The sequence below is a fragment of the Chanodichthys erythropterus genome, chromosome 6, assembly GCF_024489055.1.
Source record: "Chanodichthys erythropterus isolate Z2021 chromosome 6, ASM2448905v1, whole genome shotgun sequence".
NCBI lineage: Eukaryota > Metazoa > Chordata > Actinopteri > Cypriniformes > Xenocyprididae > Chanodichthys > Chanodichthys erythropterus.
Window position 1 is genome coordinate 9,432,669 of NC_090226.1, and position 12,833 is coordinate 9,445,501.

General features: G+C 38.3%; 1 protein-coding gene across 1 annotated transcript in view; it reads right to left on the minus strand.

The window, feature by feature from the left end:
- Positions 1–2,138: 2,138 nt before the first annotated feature.
- cacna1ab (calcium channel, voltage-dependent, P/Q type, alpha 1A subunit, b) overlaps positions 2,139–12,833 on the minus strand; it is a 149,966-nt gene continuing 139,271 nt past the window's right edge. Inside the window, exons 48-50 of the mRNA XM_067388832.1 lie at positions 12,587–12,809; positions 11,962–12,194; positions 2,139–9,836 (exon numbers count right to left, since the gene is read on the minus strand). Of these exons, the coding sequence (XP_067244933.1) occupies positions 9,180–9,836; positions 11,962–12,194; positions 12,587–12,809 (1,113 nt within the window). The 3' untranslated portion in view covers positions 2,139–9,179. The remainder of the gene's footprint in view (positions 9,837–11,961; positions 12,195–12,586; positions 12,810–12,833) is intronic.

Consider the following 12,833-nt stretch of genomic DNA (forward strand, 5'->3'; position numbering starts at 1 on the left):
TTTTAAGCTGTACTAAAGTAAAAATAATGATTTGGTCTCCATAAAAACCAATATTTTAACTTTGTTTCAATGTATTTTTTTTACCTTGGGCTGAAGAACTATTTTGATTGATATTAAAATAAAATTTAAAGTTTTAACCAAATTAAAAATATAGTTTGAGAAAAACTAATAAATTTAGCTGTAACAAATTACAGCAATTTTTTTAAGTTGGTCCAAAGTATCATTTTTTTCAGTGTAGACAGACAAATGAGGTGGAGGGGGAAATTACAGAAAAGGCCTGTTGAAATTATATAAAAAACATAATGCAGTGTCACAATGATGAACTGATATACAAAGTATGCTTAAATGTTAACTTTCTCAATTACAAACATTAAAAAAATAAGAGCATCGCAGGAAGAGAAACATTTCATAAAGCTTTTGTCAAGATTGATCATTCAACCCTGTTAAAGAAATAGAATATATATATTTTTAAATTTATAAAGGTACATAATAATTCTAACATTATTTTAATAAGATGTATAAATATTACTCTCAACATTTACTACATTTTTAAGATGGAAAGTTGTATCTGTTAATGCTCTGTAAACCAACACAAACATGAAAATTTTTATTAACATTAAAAAAGTTTAACAAATGCAGTAATGCTCATTGTTAGTTTATGCATTAATTAATGTTAAAAATTAGACCTTATTGTAAAGTATTAATAATTGAAGCAGAGAAGGGCAAATCTTTTTTTTAAAATATATAAATATATGTATTTTTAGTGTCATATGATTAATCGCAATTAATCGTATCCAAAATAAAAAAATGTGTTTACATAATGTGTGTTTACTGTGTATATATATGCATATATAAATACACACACATGATGTATATATTTAACAAAAATATATTATATTTATATATAAAATATTTACATTTTTATATAGTATAAATTATATATAAATATTAGGGCTGGGAATTTAACACGTTAATTAGATTGATTAATTAATTAATTACGAAAAAAAAAAACACGTTAAAATTATGTTTCTGCCAGTTGGTGCCCACACTCCATAAGGAGCGCACACAGGTAATATCTGAGCCAGAGTAGAGCCACGAGAGATTTATGCTGCACATTACATTGATACGCTCTCGTGTTAATGCATTATATTGATGCGCACATGTGTCATTAAAAAATGCCATAGTAGCTGCCTCAAGCGAACTATAAAAATGTAAAGAACGTCACTTCTGAAAGCTGCAGTCATTTTTTTATTGGTTAAAATGAATGGAGAATATCTGTTTTTCCTTGGGTGCTCAGCGCTTATATAGTTCATGATAGGCTATAGTTAACAAGTTTGTGAATATTTTGAATAAAGAAAAACGAAATAAAAGTGATACAGTGCAATTGTGCCTGTGTGACGCGTCGCCCCCCACATTAATAATAAATGTGTACATATTGTGAATTAATTTAATAAACTTAGTAACCTAGCTTTCTTGGTAACCTTCAGTAAATTAACTTCTCTAAGAAAATGATTCACAAAACATCAGTAGACCATATGTTTACTTTCATATGTTTACATATTTCCATTAAAAAAAAATAAAATAAAAATATAGTTTACCCCAAAATTAAAATTCAGTCATCATTTACTCAACCTCATGGTCCAAATGTTTGTGTAATAAATTCTGTTGAATCAAGTATATTTATACATTACTTATTGTAATGTCTATTTGATGCTTTACACAATAATGACTTCAAATGATCTTTTGAGGATAATTTCTAAGCCAAATTTGATGTACGACAAATTTGGGATTAATTCGATTAATTAATCGTCACATCATGTAATTAATTAAATACAAAAATTTAATTGCTTCCCAGCCCTAATATATATATATATATATATATATATATATATATATATATATATATATATATATATATATATATATATATATATATATATATATATGCACACAGTACACACACATATATTATGTAAACACAAAAACTTTAATGTTTGGTGCAATTAATCACGATTAATAATTTGACAGCACTATATATATATATATATATATATATGAATAATATGTGCCCTTTTCTGCTTCATGGTGACTAACAGTTGACTTAAACAGGAAGTATGAGGGTGTTTAGATGCACAGTCACTAATTATTCGCTTCCTGGGACACTCGTACTCGGTATTTAACATAGAACCATTGGGTCAACCGGCTATCAACACTTCCTGAACAGCTGTTAATGTGTGGCATCATTTCCCCCACCTGAAACACTGAGCTTGATTGCATCCTTGTCAGACTGTCGTGTAGGTGTGAACGCACGTGTCAAAGAGAGGCTTTTGTCTTCTACAAACGTTCATCAATTGTTGCGTACAAAGACTGAAATTAGACACACTTTCACACACAAACTACAGCCGTGCATCTGAAGACAAGAGATGGGTTTAGAATGCATTCTCTCTGGTTTTTATTCAGGTTCTTTAGGAAGAGGTCTGTTTGGAATTACAAAATGCACTGGTAGAAATAGCAGAGAGATACAGAGACAGAGGAAGAGAGAGATAAAAGGGGGATTTTTCATAGCCAGAATAAATGTGTAACATCACCAGGTTCAGGCAGCCTCTTTCACAGCTCAAAATCAGCAAAAAGGGTTTTGGATTTCTTCTTAAATCAGAGTGATGTGCAGTCCCTCACACTGAGAGCTACTTGATATCTTTTATCCTTTTTTTTTTTTTAATTTTTTTTTTTTTAAATTCTGTAATACATTTCCACAGCATGTAGTGTGCTCACCTCACCCACGATTCTCAGAGAACAGTTGGCAATAGAAACAAACAAACATTCTATGAGTTTTTATCATTTATCGTCTCTTGTATTATTTTTTTTCCCCTCTTGGTGCTCTTTTTTGTCTTTTTCATTTTTAAAAATAGAAGAAAAAAGGAACACATTGCTCATAAAAACATCTAACTATATTTATATATTTATACATATATACTCTTTTTCTTTATATTTCTTTTTATATTTTATAATTCCTGAAGTTGACTTGTTAACCCACATAGTGGCATGCACATTGCACATGCAAATCAGTAATTAAATACCTCTCTTTATCATGGCCTTTTTTCTCTTTAAACTTCCTCTTTTGCTTCTAAATGGTTCAGGTCAATAGTAATATGGATGGCGGGTGGGATATGGGTGATTAAGGAGAGATGGGACGGGTTTGCGGGTGTCACGGTGACAGTGGCTGCGCGCTCGCAGGAACTCCTCACATACTCGCACATTCACACCACACACTTATTTCCCCTTCGACGCATACGAGCCCTGTGAAGAAGCACACTCCTGCTGACGGTGGTGAAAACACACTTCCTGTCTTGTGAGCCGCTTCCTTTCAGAGAATTGAAACATTCATTTCTCCTTAAAGTGAAATCTTTTCGTTTAATGCTACATGTTTTTTAGTCGAGAGCTTAGCATCTAGTCTGTCTATAGAGCACTTAAAGGGATCGTTCAGCCAAAAATGAAAATTCTGTCATCTTTTACTCACCCTCGTGTCATATTACTATGTTTATTCCGTGGAACGCAAAAGAAGACATTTCGAAGAAAAACAAAATAACATTGGACCCCATTGACTTTCATTATCTTCTTTCGTGTTCCGCAGAAGAAATAAAGTCGTACAGATTTGGAATTACATTTAATAAGTGAATGATGACATTTTTCATTTTTGGGTGGACCTTTTAAATGTGTAGTAAGTGTGATTTATGTTTACTAATTACTAATAATACATTTATATGAAAATAATATTTCAGCAATGTGTTTGAATGAAGAAACCATGACAATGCATAAAGAACAAGAGGAAATGAAACAGAAAGGAACATAGCAATGTTGAAGAAAGAGGATGAACACAGACTGTTGCAGGAAGTTTATGAATGAGATATACAAGAGTTACAGAAGAGAAAGAGATAGATAGGCCCAACAGATAGACATGGAGAGACAGTCGAGGTACAAACATGATGGCCCTCTTCGCTTTGTATCTACGGTCATGTAACGGAGATGGGAAACTGTTCATTGTAAGGCACTAAAAAACGACTTGCCTTCATATCAGCTTGCGGACAAACGCGCACACACTCGCAGTCGACCGTCCCACTGTCACATGGATGAACCCAACCCATTCCGATCTTCTGGAAAAAGTGGCAATGGATCCGTATCCAATCTCGGATTGGGATCAGATGAGGATGATAATGAAGTAATGCCATGGTAAATGCTGAGCAGAAATGGATTGGCAAACCCAGCACTAAATTACCCAAGGTGCACAATATCATTTGTATCCCTTTCTGATAAGTTTTTTTTTTTTTTTTTTGGCATGCACAATGCCTGTGCTGGCCACAGCTGTGCCTCAAGTTCTCGCTCTCATACATACATACAGGGAAAAAAACTACATTACCCATCACCCCCCTCCCTTTTTTTCCGGATCCCCCACATGTTAGCATGCACACACATGTAATTCTGTTCTGTACAAAGGGAGACCACAGGAAGTGGTGTAGCTACATAGAGGGTGACTTGTTTTGGCAGCACTCAACCATTGAAGGAAAGCCCTTATTTCGTATGAAACAGAAAGAAAATACAGCTTTGTTCCACTAGGACGATACAAAACATACAACACATGCTCAAATGCAAGTGTGTTGTGTATCTACGATGGATCACTTGTGTGTGTTGCAAACTGAAAATGGCTTTCTGTCGGGACAGAAAATGAAGATGCGAGTCAAAATCAAAGCAATAAAGGCATTGACACTGAGAGCAAAAGAGGGTCAGAACCAAACTGATGAACAAGCAGAGCCAAAGAATGATGCACCAGTCTAGTTACATGCATAAACCTTTAAAGGGACAGCTCACCCAGAAATGAAAATTCTAACTTTGTTTAGTCACTCTCTTTTATCTACACCAATATGACGATTTGTTCTGTGAAACACACCAAGAGAAAAAGGACTACGTTTAAATTTTTGCACCATATTTAAAGTCACCAAACAGAAGCTGGATATACATCAAAATAGAAAAGGTGATTTCTACATGCCAATTTTAAAGTCTTAAAGCCCTCCAGATAACTAGATCGGTCAAATTTGTGATTTAAGCAGTCTGGCAGGTTTTGTGAACTGGATTCATTGAAAAGTTGGTGGATTTTAAGATATTCAGTGAATGGTGACTTGTATTTCAGTCTATTTTCTTTTTACACAAACCTATTGTATGGCTTATAAAAATGAGAACATAGTGCCAATGTTTTATATTATGGTGCTTTAGTGTCCTTTTAGAAACTTAAAAGCCTCATTTATTTTATCTGCATAGAATAGAACAACCAGAAAAACATTTCTCCTTTTCTGTTCTACAGAAGAAATAAAGTCATAATAGTTAAGAATGAGATGAGAGTGAGTAAATCATATCAGAATTTTCTTTTTTGAGCGAACTGTTCTTTTAAAAACCACAACCTTCTGCTATCTCTTTTTAATCTATAAAAATCAAATCCTTTTAATAAACTATCGATCCACATCTTGAGCTTAAATGGAGCAAATTTCCTGCATTTCAAGTGTTTTCAGCAAAAGAATACAAGATCAAGAGAAATGGGCTTTATATTAACCATGCAAAAGGTCTAACTAACATTCATGCCTGACAAAAATAAGCCTTCCTGTCCTTTTGCTAAAGACCTGAGAAGTAGAACAATCCCTCCGATGTTCGATGCAACTCTCTAAACGAGCAGGGTGAGACAAATTAAAAAATGGTTGCCATCCACTTGAGGAAGCATTGCTAAGAGAGACAGAGAGCCGAGATGGACACCCTGACAGAACTCGGTTGTCATTTCCCTTCATTACTCTCAGAGTAACTGGGATCTTCCCCCATCATATAACCGTGCCTCCCTGTCTTTAAAAAGCCCAGCAGACAGCGCAGACATGGGGACTTGTTAAGGCGTAGTGTGACTGAGTCCATCACATTAAGAGAGAGATAGAGGGAAGAGGGAAGAGAGGCAGGGGAAGGGTTAGTGTGCGACACTAGAACAGAAGGCACTGTGGCTCTGCAGGTTCATCTGGACCCATGGGCATCAAACCAGGGGCTAACTGGGGGCCAGCTGTGGGTAAATGTGGGCCAAACATCAACAAACACCCAGAAAACAGTGGTTTCCTCCCTAAAAGTCTTGGAAATGGGTTGGTAAGGAGAAGGGATGAAAATAAAATGACTACTCATGTATTAAAACTCTTTTAAAGAAAAAAAAAATGACCTTGTACTGTGGATTTCATGATTTTTGGACAGAAAACGAGACAATGCAGAACCGTCCAACTGACTTCACGATTAGATGAAACTATTCTGAGATGCTTTATGATATTTTTATCTGAATAAAGTGAGAATACATCTCGAAAACCAATTGAATCCTTACAGTTTCATACACTGACTGCTTTGGGAGAAACATCAGAATCTTTTTAAGCAAAATAACAGTCAGGGTTTCTGATCTTAAACTTTCCATAAAGAAAAATCATAAATGAGATCTCTTTAATACTTACTCCTAGACAGCAATGAGAGGAAATGGAGACTTTTGGAGTCTCTCCATGCGTCTCCTCTAGAGTTTCAGAAAACGCTCTGCGATTTGCCAATATAAAGTCTGCAGTCAAAAGTCAAAGATTTCAGATAATGCTACACTCATTTAATAGCTCTATATTCATACAGCATGTCAACAATTGTCTCATTTGTGACTATTTAGATTTTTTCTAGATTTTAGGAGAAACATCTGAGACAAAGTTGATACTTAAAACTGAGAAATACACAGCTTTTGAACTATAAAAAAGAGTAACCTATGCACAATAAAAGGGAAAAAACCTGTTGTAATGGGATATTTAATGAAAATTTGTTTTGAGATGGTTGGATGGGTGTGGGCCAGCTGGACAGGTTCAATGACAGTAGGGGAGGCTGAATAGGCCGCACCTCTACACCCCTGTGAGTTATACGTTTGGCTGTATTGTTGTATCCTGAGCAGAAGGGGGAGGGTCTCAGATTGAGCAGGCAGCCAAAGACATGACAAGCTGCCCGTGGCAGGGAACAGGAAGGCAGGGTGGAAGAATTGTTTCCAGTTACTTGATCAAAGACTATCCAGGTCAAAGTTCTCAAAAAACTACTGTCGAAAAAAAGGACGACAGACTTTGACAGACCTGCTACGTCACCTACTGTCGGGGAACTGTTCTGCAAATGTAATAGCGCCCTCTGGCGACTGTATTTTCATAAGGGATCGTTTGTCCATAGTCTAGCCTGGCTGAAGCTGCGTAACAGCACCACAACATGGACAAAAAGTAAACAACAACATTCATCGCCCAAAATACTAACTTGCACTTACTCTGCATTAGCTGTGAAATAATTTAAGGGGTTAAAAACTGACCCTCTATAAAACGATTTCTCCTGATCACACTGTTGTGTGACCATCTTTTTCTATTGAAAAATAAATATGAAATGGACCCTGAATTTGTCTGGAAAAACTCTGACACAAAAACTGTCCGAGGGTATCCTGAATGGCCTGACTCTCTCTTTTAAAACATTCATGAGCTCTGACCCGAACTATTCACTACAGATAGGAATATTCTCTTCAGCTGAGGTCACAAGTACGTAAACTTCAGGATGCTATCAGGAGCGCACCCTTATAGACTTCAATCTGTGGTGAACAGAACCGAAAACAAACACAAATAGTTCGAAACAAGATGGCCACAACAGACAAAACTCCCGAAAACAAGACAACAAAGTCACATGACCACCTCTATCTTCATCAGCATCACCGTCATCTTCATCAATTGCATTAAGATAGTTTTCATCATTATAAGACTACTGTTATTGACAATAGCAAATGAAGCCTTTAGAAAGGAGAACGTCTCTCGCCCCGTTTCTCTCTCTGTTCGCAACCATGGCTGACAGAGCTGTAATGAGGGAGGTTTCACCATTCAGGCTCGTTTTTAGTGCAATCCAAAGTAATTATAAACAGTGCAGAACATCATCTGGGATCCTCAGATGGAAATAACATAGAAAACGCATTCAGATCTGTCAGATCGCTATCTAGAAAGGTCAGCTTTAGCGTCTATCTATAAACTCCATCTGCACATCTGTAGACATGGCAAGAGCAACAGGGAGAAAACGAGAGAAAGAACTTCCTTAAACTGAATGGAAAAAAGAGAGCTATCACCCCCCCTTCCCACAGTAAATCTTCTGTCTGATATATATATATATATATTTTTTTTTTTAAATCATTCATGCAAGTTTCCATCAGATTTTAGTCCAAAAATATCAAAGTAAGCTGAGCAAATGCAACAGAATAACCAAGCTCCAAATGTTCAAAAAGAAGAAGTAATCAATTGAAGACATTCTGAAGAGGAAATAGTCTTTCCGTCCCTCCCTCATCTGCCGTTTCATTCTTTTTCCGCTGTCTTTTCCTTTATCAGGATTGAGTGGCAGTTTGTGGGCGGGGTTTCGGTGTGCCGCGCCAACCCGCCTCCTCTCGCCTGCACTGGGTCCTTTCATATGCCACGCCTCTTCGACAGTTAACCCCTCCCCCAGGTGATGAGGTCACTCACCATCTTGAGTTGGTAACAGTAAACGTAGATGATAAAACTCATCGATATTGGCCAGCACATGGGGCTGGTTTTGCAGTAGGTAGAGCTCTTGTTCACAAGAGCACTTGCTTTTTCTTCAACAATGTCTATTTTTTCTTCCCTTTTTTGTTTTTTTGGGTCTTTTCAAGAGGCATAGATGTGAGAGGGAAAAAGGGGTTCTGGCTTGATTTTCAAACTTAATTTTTCTTTTCTTTTTTTGATTGACAGATGATGTTGCTCTTCATTTTTTCTGTCGTGCAAGAAGCAATCGGTCTTGCTCAGTCTGGAGTGGAGCGTTCAAACACAATGACTCTGATCTTTAAAGTTCAGTCCATCTAAACGCAACCACCCCATTTATCTCTCATATGCTCCCATTCCCTTGCTTGCTGAGCAGCATGGGAAACATAGTCCAGAGAGCAGGAGAAAGCAATAGAGAGAGAGAGGGAGTAGGGAAGCTCTATGGGCCACTCAAGGGTTTAGAGTCTCACGATGGCGCGAAAGCACCGCTTGCTTTTCCTTTTCCACCCCCTCTCTCCCTGCTGCGGTGCATAAACATCTCAGTTTGAGTTGAGCGGCGCCCCCTCCTGGTCACCCTGCGCACTAACACCAATCATCCTCGTCCGTCTCGCTATATTGTTCGTGCAACCCCTTCCGGGGCCCACGGCCATGCGGTGGCCGGTGTGGACCTGGGTGGGGGCCGCGCCGGTGCGGGGAGGGCGAGGAGGAACGGTAGCCGTTCGGCATACGGCGCGGGTGCGAGGGAGGCCCGTGACGAGCAGTCCTTGGGGACCGGGGGTGCGGGTGAGGATGAGGGTGGGGGTTGCCCTGCGATAGACTCTGCTCGTAGGCAGGTGGCTCGTGGTGCCGCTCGTACTCATAGTCCCGATCGTAGAACGGTCCGTCGCCCTCCAGGCTGTCCGGCGGCGGGCCCCAGCGGCCGTGACGTGGGGACCTGGGTGACGCGTGCCTGGGGGAGCGTGGGGAGGCATGCCGAGGCGAGCCGTGATGGGGCGAGGCGTGGCGGGAGGTTGGAAGATGGTACGGCGGTTCGTGACCTGGTGGAGAGAAGTGTCGCGGGGAAGGGGAGCGTAGTCGACCCTGGCCCGGGGAGCCGTAGGGAGGCTTGCGGACGGCTGGGGAGTAGGTGACATGAGGGCGAGGTGTGGACGGGGTCTGGGGCAACTGCCGACGGCCACGCCGGGGGGTGCTGGTCCCCGACGTCGAGGGAACGGGGCTTCCGCTCACAGAACTACTGCCCTACATGAAAATTAAAACAAGGCAAATAAAAAAACACCACAAAATTAACGTCAAACAAAAGAGAGGAGCACACACCGGCAAGAGGAGGAGGAGGAAGAGGAGGAGGAGGAGAAGGAGGAGAGAGACAAGGAAGAGGAAGTGAGAAAAAGAGAGAGAGAAAAAGGTGTGTGGAAACAACAACAACAACATCAATAAAACCAGAAATAAACAAACCGGCAATGAGGCAAAACAGCAGACACAGAGAAGCCACGAGTCACATCGAGAAAAATGGACAGAAACCACAGTGATAAAAGAAGATAAACAAAAGAATAACACAAGAAAGAGAAACTGATTTCAGTAAGCAGTCATGATAAGGTCACAGGTGAGTATATGCTGTCTGGTTACTGTCTTCCCACACGGACCAACACCTGCGTGTTCCAGATACTCTATATTTCATCCCTCAGGCTTCTCATGATAGATTACTATAAAGATCTAAACCACGAACTTATACACATGAATGTCTACGGGTGCTGTGTGAAGCGAATAAAGGAATGCTTCAAAAAGATTACTCATGGGTATGACTTTAAAGGGGTCACATCATCAAATATCTCATTTTCCTTTACCTTTTACCTTAATCAATGAATTAATTAATAGCACGGGTTTCAGAAATTAATCACGAACAGCACCTTCGATTAAAATTTGTAATAATTGTAAATATATTTTGCATCTCCAAATTACTGTGGAGTATTTAAAATATTTAATATTTTAAACATTTGCTTAATGGCATCTCATTACTAAGTACTATGAATAAAGGTCAGATATAAAAAAGTAATGTTATGAAAAAAATATAAAGAGTTTGACATGTTATATAAACATACTCTAACTTTCAGAGTGCAAACCTCCTCCAGTCCAAAAAAGACTGTACTGAATATAAACTGCATCAACTCGTTTCTAAATACATTAGCATATGGCTGTGTGAAGCTCTTCTTAGTCTTAAGTCTTAAGGATCCCAATATATGGAAGCTTGTTTCCGCCATGAAAAAAAAAAAAAAAAGTCTTTTTATCTTTCAATTCTGATTTTTTTTCCCTCGCAATTGCCAGATTTTATCTCACAATTATGACTTTTTTTCTCAGAATTATGAGATATAAACTCACAAATGCGAGTTATAAAGTCAAAATTGCGAATTAAAGTCAGAACTGCGAGTTATAAAATCAGAATTGTGAGTTATAAAGTCAGAATTGCGTGTTTTAAAGTCAGAATAGCATGTTGTAAAGTCAGAATTGCATGATATAAAGTCAGAATTGCATGATATAAAATCAGAAATGAGTTATAAAGTCAGAATTGCATGTTGTAAAGTCAGAATTGCATGATATAAAGTCAGAATTGCAAGTTATAAAGTCAGAATTGCATGTTGTAAAGTCAGAATTGCAAGTTATAAAGTCAGAATTGCAAGTTATAAAGTCAGAATTGCATGATATAAAGTCAGAATTGTGAGTTATAAAGTCAAAATTGCGAATTAAAGTCAGAACTGCAAGTTATAAAATCAGAAATGTGAGTTATAAAGTCAGAAGTGTGTTATAAAGTCAGAATTGTGATTTATAAAGTCAGAACTGTGTGTTGTAAAGGCAGAATTGCAAGTTATAAAATCAGAATTGTGAGATATAATCTCACAATTGCATGTTATAATGTCCATTTGTGAGGGGAAAAAGACTGACGTTTTTTCTCAGAATTGCGAGTTTATATCTCACAACTCTGACTTTATAACTCGCGATTGCATGTTAAAATCTCGCAATTCTGAGAAAAAAAGTCCGAAATGTGAGATAAAAATTCGCAATTACCTTTTTTATTTTTTTATTTAGTGGCGGAAACAAGCCTCCATACCAATATAAGGAAACAGTGAAAGAAGATTTTTTTTTCATTTAAAGATTAACAAAAATCAAAGTGGCTGTTACTGAAGAACAGAGCAGTGCAAACTATATCGGACCTGACAGCAAACCTGCAACTCATAAGAGCTGTTGCTTAATTTATAAAGAAAAAGATTCAATATAACATGACCCCTTTAAGCAGTACAGTGAAATAATTCAAAATTATTACGTTTTGTGTGTAAATATACGAGTGTTATTTCAGCAAGTGTGTGTGCCCCACCTGTCTGTGCCCTCTCCCCTCACTCGGTGAGCGGGACCACTGGCGATCAGATCTGTCGTGAGGATGACGGTGGTAGTCGCGCTCATGACCGTACCGTTCCTTATCCACCGAGCTGTGGTGGTGATGATGATGATGGTGGTGGCGACGGTCTTTTGCTCGACCCCGTTCTCGTTCTCTCTCCTTAGGTGGGAGGTCACCTGACTGTGTAGTGGTGCTGAGATCTGTGCCCAGACCTGAAAAAGACAACATGAGATGAGATGGCACTTCAGACATTTAAGAACACAATCCCTTTAAATGAGTCACCATCAAAGTGAGGAGGGATTATAAGGTGGTTTCAAATGCAATGAGATTGAGTAAATTATTATTTATTTTTGGGTAAACAATCCCTATAATATTGCTCCTGAGAAGCAGTATCACTTTTATTCATTTGTTTTAGGCTATTTTTGTATAATTAAAGCAACACAGAATGTTTACCAGAAAAAGTGTTTTTTTCACTAAATAAAATAACAGATTTAAAAAAAAAAAAATTCTGTCCATTATTCATCAGAAAAGTAGAGTCATGGCGATGGAAAAAAATATGAGATGGGTGGAAAAATAATATATCAGTGCTTTTGCACTCAATGACCTGTGTCTGCGTCTGTATATCGAGCGAGGGATCTCTCTGAGGTGCGGTGACTGCGGTCTCTCTCCCGGTCTCGATCACGCTCTCTCCTTCTCGGACCGTGTCGGTGACCTTCCTCTGACACCACCCTCTCCAGAGAGTAATCGTCCAATCGCACGCCTCGACCAGAACGTCCGTGGACCAATGAGGATGTAGAACGGCGCATTGGACTTGTGTCGGTGATGGTCTACAGAGGAAGAAAAGAAAGATA